The 16,072-nt window shown below is 33.7% G+C and overlaps 1 protein-coding gene across 1 annotated transcript in view; it reads left to right on the forward strand.

The window, feature by feature from the left end:
- LOC138329884 (condensin-2 complex subunit D3-L-like) overlaps window positions 1–16,072 on the forward strand; it is a 41,694-nt gene that overhangs the window by 5,482 nt on the left and 20,140 nt on the right. Inside the window, exons 5-22 of the mRNA XM_069277173.1 lie at window positions 929–1,006; window positions 1,523–1,662; window positions 2,060–2,143; window positions 2,358–2,488; window positions 2,990–3,029; window positions 4,174–4,230; window positions 4,970–5,088; window positions 5,834–5,945; window positions 7,368–7,454; window positions 7,964–8,033; window positions 8,930–9,017; window positions 9,987–10,162; window positions 11,075–11,188; window positions 11,847–11,980; window positions 12,344–12,459; window positions 13,265–13,453; window positions 13,845–13,947; window positions 14,987–15,086. Of these exons, the coding sequence (XP_069133274.1) occupies window positions 929–1,006; window positions 1,523–1,662; window positions 2,060–2,143; window positions 2,358–2,488; window positions 2,990–3,029; window positions 4,174–4,230; window positions 4,970–5,088; window positions 5,834–5,945; window positions 7,368–7,454; window positions 7,964–8,033; window positions 8,930–9,017; window positions 9,987–10,162; window positions 11,075–11,188; window positions 11,847–11,980; window positions 12,344–12,459; window positions 13,265–13,453; window positions 13,845–13,947; window positions 14,987–15,086 (1,938 nt within the window). The remainder of the gene's footprint in view (window positions 1–928; window positions 1,007–1,522; window positions 1,663–2,059; window positions 2,144–2,357; window positions 2,489–2,989; window positions 3,030–4,173; window positions 4,231–4,969; window positions 5,089–5,833; window positions 5,946–7,367; window positions 7,455–7,963; window positions 8,034–8,929; window positions 9,018–9,986; window positions 10,163–11,074; window positions 11,189–11,846; window positions 11,981–12,343; window positions 12,460–13,264; window positions 13,454–13,844; window positions 13,948–14,986; window positions 15,087–16,072) is intronic.

Genomic DNA, 16,072 nt, shown 5'->3' on the forward strand with positions numbered 1-16,072 from the left:
TTTTGTGACATGTTAAACTGCCTGGGAAGTTTTGTTACATGTTAAACTGCCTAGTAAGTTTTGTTACATGTTAAACTGCCAGGTAAGTTTTGTAACATGTTAAACTGCCAGGTAAGTTTTGTTACATGTTAAACTGCCTGGTAAGTTTTGTTACATGTTAAACTGCCTGGTAAGTTTTGTTACATGTTAAACTGCCTGGTAAGTTTTGTTACATGTTAAACTGCCTGGTAAGTTTTGTTACATGTTAAACTGCCTGGTAAGTTTTGTTACATGTTAAACTGCCTGGTAAGTTTTGTTACATGTTAAACTGCCTGGTAAGTTTTTGGTACTGATAAGAGTTTACAACAACAGTACTAATATCTCCCCTTCAGATGAAAGAAGACATGCAGTGTAATTGTTCGAGTACAAAATTAAGAAATGTCCCGATCAGTGTTTACTGGAACCAACCAAACTTCTGGGGATGTTTTACCAATGTGAGGGTTTTGCGATACCAAAATGATGGTAGTAAAGTACAAATTTCTGTCGATTAGTTCCACCTTCCGGTGATTGTGACATCACAAAAAATTCATGCCGTAGTATGATTTTACAATCACTGGATAGTGTAACTAATCAACGGTAAATTGTACTTTACCCACGCTTTTTTGGTACTTGAAGTCAACATATTGAGAAATTTAGTTCCTAAAATGACTTGACCAAGCATGGTTAACAATCCTTGTAGTATTGGATTTGTTGTTGATTTTATTTTAATATTTATTTATCTTTTTATTTATAATCATTTATCTATATACTATTTTAACTTCTTTTTATTTATTTATTTCTCAATTTATTTATCTGTTTATTCATTTATTCATTTATCCATATACTTAATTATGTATCTATTTTTTTTTATCTTGCTATTTATTTATTTGTTTGTTTATTTATTTTCCAGGTAGCAGTGCTTTTCAGGTATTTCATCCTGTTCTTTACGAGAAAACGGTTGATATGCTAAAACAATGGATAGTGTTAGGTATGTATTAATCAACATCTACGGAAAAACTTATTCAAAAGTTTTCCAGTAAAGTGGTAGTTATTTGTATGGAGTTTGGAGTTCAGGTTCACAATGTTCAATTTAATTCAGGATAAAAGACATTTTCCTTAAGCACCAATTTTCTTTCTAAAATGAGGTAAAAATATCTCTGATAGACATATTAAAAAAAAATCAGGATTTTAAGTACCATGTTCGATCAAAAAAGCGTCCCTCACCTTTTTGAGGCCTCAATTCCACTTATCTCGAATTAAATGCAGACTGAAAATATGAGAACTTTGTAAGGTTTCTCTATTGGATTTTTTTTTTTTTTTTTGTAAATTGATAAATGACTCATACTGTGCTATAATGTTATGAAAGATTAGTCAAAGTATTATGAGCAAAATTGTATTTGAACACCTTGGATGTTTATTGGATTGAATACTGTATCAAGACGAAATAATCATGTTAAAGAGGATTCAATAAATGTTATAAATATTTATTTTTTTAATTATTTAGATTCCAGTAAAAGAAAGAAAAGTGCTACTAGTGGTGGGACACAGAAAGGGAAGAAAGGTGGCGACAGCGGAGGTGGGAGAAACAAAAGGAAGAAAGGTCGAGACAGCACTGAGGAATATCCTACAGCTGATATTAGTATGGTATGTTGTTTAATATCAAAGTTTAATAAAGTGTTCACCATCCCACTGTGTGGTGTCCATTCCTGCCCTTCTTAGATACTCTATTTAAAACTATCTTATTTTCACATGTGATTAATTTCACATATTTTGTGGTCGATTGATGTTCGCTAAAATTAATCGTCATCAACTGCTAGTATAATACCACTGTTTAACTGAAAATCGCAAAATTGTATGCCGTGAACTTTTTTTTGCCATGAAAGCATGGAATAAAGTCGCCACAAAAATAAACTGGTTTATAGTATATGTAGGCAATGGCCTTTATATCTTTAAGCACACTTCTAGTAAAACATAATTGCAACATAAAATTTTGTATCGTAAATTCAGTGATTAATTGGATGCTAATTTTCTTTTTCTGTAGAACTTCGATGATGATGATGAAACTGAGGAAATGTCTCCTCAAGACGTCGCTGCCATCAAGAACCTGCTGATGAATCTATTGCGGGTAGGAATGAATGCTACTCTGGCAAAAAAGAAATTCAGTCAACAGCAGATTGATGAACACTTCAGATTTACTTTTTATGATAACTGTTTCCATTGATACGACCATAGTTTTCAGTTGGGAGTTTAAATTCCACAAAGCAATATTTGTATGAACTTCTTGATAATTGTTTATGATTTTTTCAAGTTCATGCATGAATGAACAACATTTGTTTCAGGATCTTGTGTTTCTGTTGGAGACGACGCCCCTTCGCCAGTCTGAGGCGTCTTTGTTTCATACTATACAGATTCTTGTGGTGTTGACACGACATGACGCAGATGCCTTCAACGGTAACTTCACTGAGAAATGGTACGTCACTTCTCATTGATATCTTTCTTTCAAAGTAATTAATTACAGAAAATTTCTCCTGTACAGACAAATATTTTCAGTAGTTAATGTCATTTGAATCTTGTGAATTTTGTGAGCATTTTATACATACATTACACTTCAATGATTGGAGATGGCTAAAATATGCTTCGCCTGAAGCCAAATCCATTTGTTCTTTAGAAAGCCGCTAAAGGCTAAACCAAACAGCTTTATTAAGATAGGTGCATGTTGGACCCATCTCTGGTAGACGCGTGTACATCTCCAGACTTCCGGTATTGACAGTTCACTAGATAAACCAGCGATAGCCATGTCAACAACCTGTTCATATTATTATAATCCTTACTTGATATTTTTGCAGTTCACAAATAGAAATGGGATTTTTGAGATTTTTTATATGGTATGAGCATGTTACCCAGTCAGTATGTGCAGACTGTCCAACTGTTGTTTGCAATAAAATTGAAATATTTGAATTTTTTTTTTCAGTCCAGCCTCGAGGTTACCAGCGGCAGGCCTTGCTTACAAGGTATGTGCAAGTCTCATAAACTATATACAGTCAAACCTCAATGATTCGAACTCCGATGAATCAAACTTCTCGTTGTATCGAACTTTTTGTCTGGTCCCGAATTTCTTCACTATATAACATTACTAACTAACCCATGTATGAATCAAAGTTTTATGAATCAAAGTTCTCGATGTATCGAACTTTTTTCATGGACCATTTGTTATAGAATCATAGGTAACTGACACTCGATGATTCAAATAAAAATTACCTGTACAGATCATGTGTTCGATGATACCCCGCAGCATGCTGTCACACCTAGCTGTTTCGCGATGGCCCTTCGCCGGACAATAGGGGTTATGACAGCTTGTGTTGCTTGCTTGATATCATCAAGATAATTAATATCACTGATCAGGCCGATACCCAGTGCTTTGTTTTTACAAGCTGCGTTACTGAATCATTAGTACGGCAAAGATACAGTTAGTCGTTTCTTATGTTCGCCGCCGCCATTGGGAGCGGTTTTGTAGAATTTACGGAATGGTAAATAGCAAGCCACATTATTAGTAACTCATACTCAAAACTGTTACATTGCAAAACTTTGGCATAAATACTGGAGCAAATCGATCATTCTTAATCGAAGTATTTTGTAGGTGTTGTAGCGCTTTCGGTTCCTCCTTTTTAGTTTCGTTTTTACAATGTGTTTTCGTTTTTATATTCATTCCGTAATATTAACAATCGCTTAAATAGTCACCAAACGTACACATGTACATGGGTTAGGCCTAGTAAACGTAAGTCTTGTTTATAATATACATGTATTGCTGGCAATAGCAATATATGTGATTAATTGCATACATCGTTTTTATTTTGTTTTGCTTGTGGTAAATACAATGATTATAAAGTTTACGGAACGGAGACGACATGTACAACTACCACAGTTGGTCATGGTAAGAAAACAACATCGTTCTAATTTCAACCACGAATAATTCGAAGTCTCGATGTTTCGAAGTTTCTCTGACGGTCCCTTGAACTTCGATACATCGAGGTTTGACTGTAGCTTTTCTTCAATTTAATTAATTTTCTGATTTGAAGGGAAATATTAATTAGTGAATGATTATCTTGTGAAATAATGACTGATAAAATGATTAATGTTGTTCTTGACATGTTTCAGGGTCTGGAGTTGGTTTGTCTTCCCTTACATAACCATGTTGTGCCAATGTTTCATGAAGTAAGTACAGAAAAAAACAACTGACTACATCCTAGGTTAAAATTTGTTATCACCATTTCTCAGAAAGTTCTGAAGAGATCTCTTTCAAATTTCCTTTGTAGGTTTAAATTTTCTATAGAGCCTAGCTGTAGCCATGCATATTGCATTTTGGGACCGATTCAAAAATATGATGGTTGACAGCCAGTCATCTAATGTCGACAATTGAAGTTTGTTTTCGCTATTTTTTCAGAAAGTACTGAAGTAATCTTTTAAATTTCATCTCTAAATTCCCTACTGGTGCCTAGTTATTTATATTGCATTCTGGGACCGATTCAAAAACAAGATGGCCGACTATTCTAAACTTTTGTTTTAACAGTTTTATTTAGACACATTATCATAATCATAAGCTATACAATTATTTAGGTGTTTGAATATCGGACCCCCATATTTTTGTCAGGGTTCCTCAAGTTCTTTCTTAGACCACATAATGTTAGTGTCTGAGCCTGCTGCCTCCACTCCGAGGCGTCAAAAATTAGAAATTTATAAAAACTAACAAAGCAGACATTCTTTTCCTTATCATTGCAAACTGTCTAAGCATTTGCAAGCTAAAATTAAAACCTTTGAGAAATTCACACAAGTTTCATAAATACTCATGAAATGAAAAGAAAAACATTTTTTATCACATAGCTGAAGCAGTTAATATTGAGATTTTTTGAAAATATTATCAATATAGACTTACATAATTTCTCCTTCCCTCCAGCTCTGCAAATGCTTGCTCCAGAATCTTCTGATGTTGATCGGGGAAAATAAGGGTGTGGCGGCCACCACAATCCCAAAACCTGTCCAGGTGGCCGCAGATCAGGCAGTGTCCTTCATATGGTAAGATTTACCCATTGTCCCATAATAGATATGATGTGATCTCAAACCTTAGAAGTGAACAAACTTAAAGGTATAACCATTTATAAAAAGATAATTATTTTATTGAATTTTCTCTCTAATATGGGTAAGTTACATATTATATACCCATGCCAAATCATATACTCAATCTGAGTAATAACGATACAGATATCCTTATAACCACTCAATAGGGGATCTGACAACATCCCTAAAGGGGTTCTGTTCGGATGACCTTTATACCACCTGTACTTCAGATCAAATGCATTTCCTACACCTTTCTACATTGTCCCAATGTTCATATATATTTAGCTTTGTTGTGCTCTTTGGACAAGATGACTTCGTATGTACATGGAAATAATTCTGCCAGTTTTTACAACCCTGAAATTCACTTTCAAGATTCTGAAGGCAGCATTTTGTGATTTTCACTTCATTTGAGTAAAATGAAGTTTAAATAGATCATAATTTCATGAACTGGCTTCGAAAATGTACGTAATTTAAGTGTCTTCCCGGTTATAGGGTATTAGAAATAAATTAATTGCAAGTAGAAGAGTCCAAACACACTTTTCACTGGAAAAATCTGCCTAGTTCTTAATACTTAAACATACAGATCCATACAGATCCAATATGTTAAGATCATTAATGTTATAATTGACTAGGTCTGCTTGTTTAATTATTAAAATGTACAATAGCAATTTGTTGATGTTTTTGTTTATTTCATTGTTTACAGCCATATGGTCAAACAGTGTGGGGAACGTGTTTACACCAGTTTAAGGACGCTCATTCAACATATGTGTACCAAAGTTCCCGACAAAACTGAGTACAGGTCAAGGGTCGCACAGGTTAGTGTAATTGTAAGGTGAAAGGTCATCAAAGATATTAAGGCCGGTATAGTTTCACTTGATCCTCTGTTAACATTTGTTTCAAATTATTGTGAACTGAAGGATTTTTCTCAAATTTGATACGAAACATCCAATGTGATTGAAGGAGAACAAATTTTGCCTGTTTACTCATATAAACCACATTTTCTCAAACCATAACTGAACTGAAATTCAATTAACTGAAATAGATGATTTTCTGGAATTTCTGTTGTAATCACTATCCAACATTTATGATGTCCTTTCATTAAAGATGCTCCACCGCTGACAAATGGTATTTTTTCTCTATCAAAAACAGGACCAGACAAATTTCATAGTATTTTTCATCAGTTACAAAAGTTACTTAATTTACACCATGACTACCATTGAAAAGTTTGAGCTTCTAATTTTACTTCAAGATAAAAATATTAAAAATAATTAATTGCATCCCGAAAAATTCCTTGGAACTATATCCTTTGTGGAATGAAGTATTGATTGTGCATGCTATGAAAGCAAAATAATTAGTTCGGTTTTTTTTTTTTTTTTTTTTTTTTTTGTTAATTAGTCATATATATATACACGATTAAACAAAAATTATTGTTCAAATGATTAGTATCATGTATGCTCAGTCAGTGATGGAGCATCTTTAAATAATTAGCATCTCTGTTCATGCACCATCAAATGTAAAGTACACATAAATTTTTGTTATCAACTGTGTATTTCACTGTGTTAGTAAACTAGGTTAAATTTGATAGATAAACTTGTTTTAGCATTTTAGAAGTAAAAATATAACAGATGTGCATGTGGAAGATACACATTTACACGGTATATATATTTGTCATAATGAGGAAAAACGGTATAAAGCTAGTATATTAATAATCCGAAATAAAAGGCCAAAATAAATAAATTCAAAGTAAAATCAAAATCATTTCTATGGAATATATATTCAGCCACTATAGGGCCTTCTTCAGTCCGAAATCTATATTTGTAATAGAGCATTTTAGAAGTAAAAATATAACAGATGTGCATGTGGAAGATACACATTTACACGGTATATATATTTGTAATAGAGCATTTTAGAAGTAAAAATATAACAGATGTGCATGTGGAAGATACACATTTACACGGTATATATATTTGTAATAGACCATTTTAGAAGTAAAAATATAACAGATGTGCATGTGGAAGATACACATTTACACGGTATATATATTTGTAATAGAGCATTTTAGAAGTAAAAATATAACAGATGTGCATGTGGAAGATTCACATTTACACGGTATATATATTTGTAATAGACCATTTTAGAAGTAAAAATATAACAGATGTGCATGTGGAAGATACACATTTACACGGTATATATATTTGTAATAGATGTATAAAATTACATTTTGTCTTTTCTTTCAGTCCGTGATTAAGATTCTAAATGTGCTACCTAATGAAGCATATGGAAAAATGATTGAATGGTTTTACCGCTTATCAAAGCATGCAAAGGTATGTAACTTCTGAAACTAATATGTTTAATCATGGACGGTAGACAAACTGATATTCAATGGTTTTGATAGAAGTGTTCATTATACATGATTAGAAAAAGAAAGCTGTACTGTATATAGCCGGTTATTTTCACGATTAAAATATTTGTGGTTTTTAATGAAAGCTAAAAAGGTTTATTTTAACAAACTAAAATTTTGAGTTCAGAAATTGTCCATATGACATGGATTGAATTTTTATGGATGGAACCTTGTCCTGAGAAAATATCATTTCTGAGAAAATTATCAGGTACACAGTATATTATGTACAGAAAAATTACCACTGACAACATTTAGATTATCACAGTACTTATTCCAACTGAAAATTTAAGTCCAAATATTTTTTTCCAGTGTTTTACATTGCTCCATCAAATTAAAAATGATAGTGCCCGCCATGGACTGAATGGTATTTACATGGCTTTTCTCAAACATTTTCTGTAAATTAACTAATTCAAGGTTGATGTTGCCTTGTAGATTGCCAATCGAGGTTTCACTGTTGACATTGCGTCCTCCTTGCTTGCGATACCTGAGAGAAACATAGATGGTAAGACAGATAGACCTGTGCATTTCTAACAAATCTGAGATATACTGCAAACAAACTTTCTCTTTCGTGGTTTCTAAATTTCGCAATTTCCATTTCAAAACAAGTTCGCAAAGATTAATTATCACAGATATAACAAATATCAGTATTATTGATGTAGATGTTGATTTGAAGAGATAAACTTTTGTAAATTTACTTAGTTCGCGAAATTCGCGAAAGTAAATCACACGCGAAAGAGAGTTAATTTACAGTATATATTGCTATAACAGGCACATGCTTTGATTTCAGCATTACTTGTCTCATTATAATCAGTGATCCTCCAGTCAAAAAACATAATTTGATGATATGTCTGATGTATTACAAAGAAAAATGTTTTACGTAGAGTTGGTATGATTTCTAAGAGCTGTACAGAAATTGAAAAAATAATAGAGTAGATTGCTTTATCACATAACTGGCCCGTCCAGCCATGTCATAAATATCGTAAGACACATGTGTAATAACACTTTTACAACGTCACATGTAGTTTTGACGTCATAATATGTATATGACGTCGCATGATAGTTTCAGTAGACAGAAACGTCATATCCAAACCTGATTTCTACTGTTTTATATAGAGATAAAATTTAAAGTTTTGCTTATATTTCTATTAATGAAAGTTATGGGATAAATAGAATATTACACTCGTGACTATGTGATATGAAATTTATCAAACTCGTTGAATAATTTGATATGCCTCTCGCCTAAAGGCTTGTGGCATATCAAATTATTGAACTCGTTTGATAAATTTCATATCACATAGCCACTTGTGTAAGATCCTTTATGTATTCATCGACATGAATTGTTCTGTGAGTGCTTAACTATTAAAAGTTAACATTTGATGTAACATTGTGATTTGATAGAGAACTTGGATGAAGGATTAGCAGATTATGTGAAGCATCGCTCGTTGGTGGGACTCCTGTTGGAGAGATGTTCTGACCTCGCACCCACGTATGTATTGTTTTAGTGTTCGGTATCCACAAGAAGCCGTCCTATCTTTGTTAGCTCACCAGGCCCAAAGGGCCAGAGAGCTAATGTCATGGCATGGCATGGCGTCTGTCAACTTTATACGAAAATTCCTACTAGTTAATGGTTTTGTTGTGCATCCTAGGAGCTATCCTGATAATATCACAGACAGTTTGAAATTGAAATAATAAGCTGTAAACTTGAAAATGGATATTATTATCATTTTCTAGTTATTTGGTTTTTGCATATTACATAGTAATCTCCCTTGAGAAGAGGTATCAATTGTAATATCATTATTTTGAGACCAAAACCTCCATCAATTTCTCAGAAAGATATGTTACGCTCGCAAACACAATCAATACCTACATGCAAGGACAGAAAACTCTTTAATATGTAAACATAGATAAAACTACTGACTGAATATAGTAATATATATGTACCCTAAAAATTTTGAAAATAAGACAGCAACATAAATAATCCATACTTAAAACTTATTGATAACTTAAAGTTTTTGTCTTAAAGATGCTCCACCGCTGACAAATGGTATTTTTTCACTATCAAAAACAGGAGCAGATGATTTTATATTTTTCTTCAGTGACAAAAGTTACGTACTTTACACCATTACCACCATTGGAAAGTTTGAGCTTCTAATTTTACTTCATGTTAAAAGTACAAAATATAATTAATTGCATCCCAAAAAAAAATCTGTGGCACTATATCCTATATGGAATGAAGTACTGGTTGCGCATGCACCAAAGGCAAAATAAATTATTCTATATTATTTCTTGTGTTAATTAGACATGTATATACAAGATTAAACACCAATTATTGTTCAAATGAGGGATATCCTTTATGCTCTGTCGGCGGTGGAGCATCTTTAAATAAGCTGTATGATATGAGTTTGAATCAATCCATGTCTTGAACACTCTAGGCATATGTCTTTGTCTATCTCAGAGTTCGAGCCCGAGCTATAGCTGCCTTTGCCCAGTGTTTTGCGTCAGTGGACAACAATATCCGCGGGACGTTGAAGGAGATCGTTACCCCTGTTCTAGGGCCTCGGCCCGCTCACGCTCCTCACCTTATCCCAACACCAGTGATGGACATCCGCACCCAGCAACTCACAGCAGAAGGTAAAAGGAGTGGATATGATAGGACCAGTATTTGGCCTTAATTTTTCAGGCCGAAAAATATTAACTCTGATCCACATCAATTTCACATCAATAAATACTCTCATACTTGCCATTCATCAAAACAACTTTTTATAACCATGTACACGATGTGCTCCACCTATGACGTCATCAAATTGATGATTTTCCTCTTCTCGCCAAATTTTGCTAGAAATTCATCATCTTTAGGTTAGAAAAGGCTTGAAATGGATTTGGCCGCCACCTTGGAGCAACTTTATATTTTGCATGGATATGCGTAAATACACGATACACAACACGTGAAAATCTCTTTCTGCTCCACGAAGGCGGCCACATTCATTTTTAGAGAAAACCACTCAAAAAATATGATTTTTCAAAGATTTTTGTGAAAAATGGTGGGAAACTGCATGTTGATGACGTCATAGTGAACATAATTGGCACATGCGGGATATTTTCGGGATGTAATGTGTTAGCAAATGTATTCAAGTGTTATATGGCAAAATATGTTGTTCTTTACTGGAGAATTAACTTTGCGGCCATATTTGAGTCTTAACATACCTTCTCCTTTCTGTTTATTCCTTTATAATAATCACTTATGGACCTTTATTGATGGTCATATGGAGATTTATTAACCTGGTAGCATCAAATGATGACAGATTATAAAGTTAAAGATTCTGTTTTGATATAAGCAATACCATCAATTCATTCAATGTGTTGAGCAGAAGTATAAGATCAAGTTTTGTGGGAAAATGTTACCAAAAGTCTGAAACTTTGATATGAATAATAATACCACCAATATGAAGCAAAACTTTCACAATTTTCTAGCCTCCGATAACTGTATGTTTTCAATATTGTCCAAATATCATGACGTTTGTTATATATTTTTCTCATCGAAAGATTCTGAACTGGAAGGAGCAGAGAAAACTCCTGATCAAACAGCTATCAACACTCGAACCCAGCTCAACCCAAAAACTCCATTCGGGGGAGTTTTACTTACTCCCTTCAATGCAAGTAAGTGATTAGTAAAAAGATATTGCATATGTATAGAGTTATCTCCTCCTGAGTAGTGATTGTGATGTCCTGTGACTGCAGGCGTAACTTTTTTTTTATTAAAAAAACAGAAGTTTTGCACACAAACTAATGATGTTATAACCAATACCTACCAACTGGAGCAAATAAATCTGTAATGTAAGAAGACAGGATAATGTCAAGCCCATGGTGGGCACAGGTCTTGAAAAGTCCTTAGATTTATGTGTTGGCCTTAAAGTCCTTAAAAAAAAAAGAGTTTGGCCTTGAAAAGGCCTTGAAATTCAATAACAGCCTTGAAAAGGCCTTGAAATTCAATAACAGCCTTGAAAAGTCCTTGAAAAAAACATTAGCTCTAAAATTATGTTTAATCCCACATTCAAAATTCAGGATGAATTGACCTGAAAACCATATTTTAAATAGCAGACTCTGGACTGTGTTCTCGTTCTGATATAGACCCATCCCAGAACTTCATTTAAGGAACTGTTTCTTCATTCAAAATAACTATGCTTATAATGAAGTGATTTCCTAGTTTGTCTCCAGAGGTTCGTTATAAATGCGATTTACTGTGTATTGCACATTTATCAGCCTTTTGAAGCCAAGGTAAATTTACCACAAATATTTTCTCCTTGAATTATTCTAGATTTACCCGATGATGAAGGTGTTATGTCCATGTTACGGAGGAGGTCACGAGACCCGAAAGTAAACGTGAGAAAATCAGCCCTAATGGCCATGGAGCACATCATTAGATTTGAGGCCCCAGACTACAGTCGGCAGGTTTGTACAGATTGATGATAAGGCTCATAGCAAATAATGACTGATCATTCAAACTTGTAATTACAAAAATAGGACCATAGTTAGGCTTCATACTGTCCATGTATTGGATAAGTCTCTTTTACTATAAAGGTCAAGGTCAAATAATATGTTGTTCATTCTTATTCATTAGTATGTTTGGAATCTTTGGAGTTGTTGGACATGGTGTCTTGAGCATCGTCTGACATCAGTAATCATCAAATTGACAGGACATGAGCTTTGTTAAATCCACAATAAAGAATTTCTTTTAAGACTTCTGTAAATTTTTCAGTGGCATTGCGTATTGTTATGCCAGGTATCGGGACAATTTTTGTTCTCTTTCTTCAGAATCTTGAGTTGTTGGTTGAGAGATGTAGAGATCCAGCGTTGTCGGCAAGGAAACAGGCCATGCAGTCACTGACCTCCCTACTACTAGAGATGCCTACAGAGAAACCACTACAACAGTAAGGCTTGTTCTACACCACAATACATATCATTGCTACGCAGCTTTTTATCACCCATGAAACGTGTTTGCGGGGGATATTAAATTGGGCTTCATCTCTCCGAAATATTTTCATGGACTATAAGAAAAAAAAGAAAAAAAAAACACATTAATTTTGTGTTTAATACAGGGGTTCTAATTTTTTCACTCGAAATTTTTGTTTAAAATCTTATATTCAGTTTCAGTGAAGTTTTTTGAAGTTTGCTTGTTGTCCTGAATCACATTTATATTTGTCCTGAATGACATTAAATTTGTCCTGAATCACATTTATATTTGTCCTGAATCACAAATTTGTCCTGAATCACACTGAATTTGTCTTTAATCACATTTAAATTTGTCCTGAATCACATGAAAATCACATTATGATGGTTAAAGTGAACAGTCGGGCAAGGATTGCTAAAGTCGGTAAAAATTGTGTGAATGTATCCAGTATAATTTCTTATGAAATGGAAAAATAAAATCTCTCGTCAAAATATGTCTGCGTACGAAGAAATTGATTTAAAGTTTGGGAATTCTAAAACGTCCTCCCGGCTCACTATGTCCGTAGTTACATTTCCACGCAGCCTCGCTTTCAATGCTTTCAATTTTTCTTTACTTTAATGGTCAGAATTGGGAAACTAAGCAGAACTTGACCGTCGTATTAATATATGAGAACTTTTGGAAGGCCAATGAACGCATTTAGACTGGTTTTCTTTGCCCGACTATTTACTTGAAGTATTGCCTATGTAATGGCTGTACTTATACCTATAACTATTGATGATTTTCAGAGCTTGGTTGGAAGGAGTGATACCGCTGACCATTGACCGAGAATCCAGTCTCCAGGCGAAGTGTATGGAGACCCTAGAGGATATGTTACTGTACAATATTGTACCGGCCCAGAAATCACAAAGTTCAGCTCACATTCTCGCCTGGGACCTCCTCACTATTATGGAGCAGTCTGAAAATGTTGAGCTCAGGTAATACTGAAAAATGGGGGAGGTCAATTGATACTGAAAATGAGGGAGCTGAGATGATACTGAAAATGGGGGAGCTCAGGTACTGAAAATGGGGGAGCTTGGGTAATACAGAAAATGGGGGAATTCAAGTGATACTGAAAATGGGGGAGCTCAAGTAATATTGAAAATGGGGGAGTTCAAGTGATACTGAAAATGGGGGAGCTCAAGTAATATTGAAAATGGGGGAGCTCATGTTATACAGAAAATGGGGGAGTTCAGGTGATACTGAAAATGGGGGAGCTCAGGTCATAACAAACCTCTGGATGTTGAATGAACAATATATAATCAGGAACTTGTTGTGAGTATCTTCGTTATAAATATCTAGTACTAATGATAATATTGACTTGTTTAGGCGTTACCTACAGAAGGCATGTATACAGTGGAACAGAGAAGGCAAAATAAAGCCAGGCCTGATCACGGCCTTGGAGACCCATATAAATACTGACAATAACCAGGTGAGGCCCAGACACCCCACATCAGCGTTTGCTGTTGAGCAAATTTTGATCATTTGGAATTATCTTTAGCATGATGTTTTCAGTTTAAATCTACAAAAATTTTTCACCAGGACAAAATGAGTAAAACAGTTTTTCAATGAAAAAGAATAGAAATAGAAAGAACTGTAGTATTACTGTACTTGTGCTGATTTTGACTTTTTTTATAGTATAATAAAAAAAAAAAGCCAATTAACATGTGTCTGTAGTATGTTATATGCAAAAAAAGTATATACCTCGGTAGAATGTTAATTTGATTTAATGCTGTGAAGTTCTAAAACTACATGTTACATAATAACCTCCCTCTTATTCAGAATGCCTGGATGTTGATCGAAAAAAGGGGACCCTTGAGCTCATAGGAGTTTTATAAGCGAAAAGCTCTTGAGACCAACGCAATCACTTTCTTAAAAGACATAGTTCATTATACACACATTACAGACATCTTACAGGACATAGAGAAGTCTTGCTGAGTGGAATTGAATATGTTCTGAGCATCTTTGTTATTAATATCTAGTACTAATGACAATGTTGGCTTGTTTAGGCGTTACCTACAGAAGGCATGTATACAGTGGAACAGAGCAAGGCAAAATAAAGCCAGGCCTGATCACAGCCCTGGAGACCCATATAAATACAGATAATAACCAGTGTGAGGCCCAGACACCCCACATCAGCGTTTGCTGTTGAGCATTTTGATCATATGGACTCATCTTTAGCATAGCATGATGTTTGTAGTTTAAAATCTACAAATTTTCACCAGGACAAAATGAGTCAAAAAAGTTTTTCAATGAAAAAGAAAAAGAATAGAAATAGAAAGAACTGTAGTATTACTGTACTTGTGCTGATTTTGACTTTTTTTATAGTATAATAAAAAAAAAAAGCCAATTAACATGTGTCTGTAGTATGTTATATGCAAAAAAGTATATACCTCGGTAGAATATTAATTTGATTTAATGCTGTGAAGTTCTAAAACTACATGTTACATAATAACCTCCCTCTTATTCAGAATGCCTGGATGTTGATGTCGGAAATCGCCCCAGCGGCCACTAAGATTAACCACAAATTTGTACTGAAATACTGGCAAGAACAGTCAGTCGCTACCCAGGGTAAGTGTTACTACTCTCATGTACAAATATTTATTGTGTCACCTGACATACTTCACAATTGTGCGAAATGACAAACCCACAAAGGAGATAATTCTGTTAGATATTGCCAAGTAACTGAACATATACAATGATTTATTTAGACAAATCACAGGAATAACAAAAAGGGAATTTGATGATTACAAGTTATAAAGACATAATCTTCAACTAGATGAAGATGGCTTTTGTCATGCCTGGAAAATTCCAACTCTGGGATATGGAAAAAAACTGTGACATTTGAATGTAATTGAAGAAAGACCATCTCCAATCAAAATTCCAACATTTAATTTCTAGGATGGATAGGAGTAAGGGACTTATTGTGATAGATGAAGCATGATATTGGGAATTGATTAAAATAAATTTATTAAGGTCAAGTTCAATGAGTCAAAGATCAAGGTCAAATTGAATGGCTGTTATTTTTATTTCTGTAATTTACTCAACAGCTATGTTATAGTTTATTTCTGTAATTTTACTCAACAGCTATGTTATATTTATTTCTGTAATTTTACTTGACAGATATGTTATATTTCGTAATTTACTCAACTTATTTCTGTAATTTTTACTCAACACAGTTTATTTCTGTAATTTACTCGACAGCTGTGTTAAGTTTATTTCTGTAATTTACTTGACAGCTATGTAATCGCTTATTTCTGTAATTTACTCAACATATATGTTAGTTTTATTTCTGTAATTTACTGACAGCTTTGTATAGTTTATTTCTGTAATTTACTCAACAGCTATTTAATAGTTTATTTCTGTAATTTACTCGACAGCTATGTTATATAGTTTATTTCTGTAATTTACATGACAGCTGTGTTAATAGTTTATTTCTGTAATTTACTCAACAGCTATTTAATAGTTTATTTCTGTAATTTACTCGACAGCTATGTTATAGTTTATTTCTGTAATTTACTTGACAGCTATGTTATAGTTTATTTCTGTAATTTACT

Source organism: Argopecten irradians, chromosome 8, assembly GCF_041381155.1.
Source record: "Argopecten irradians isolate NY chromosome 8, Ai_NY, whole genome shotgun sequence".
In the NCBI taxonomy this organism is placed as follows: Eukaryota; Metazoa; Mollusca; class Bivalvia; order Pectinida; family Pectinidae; genus Argopecten; species Argopecten irradians.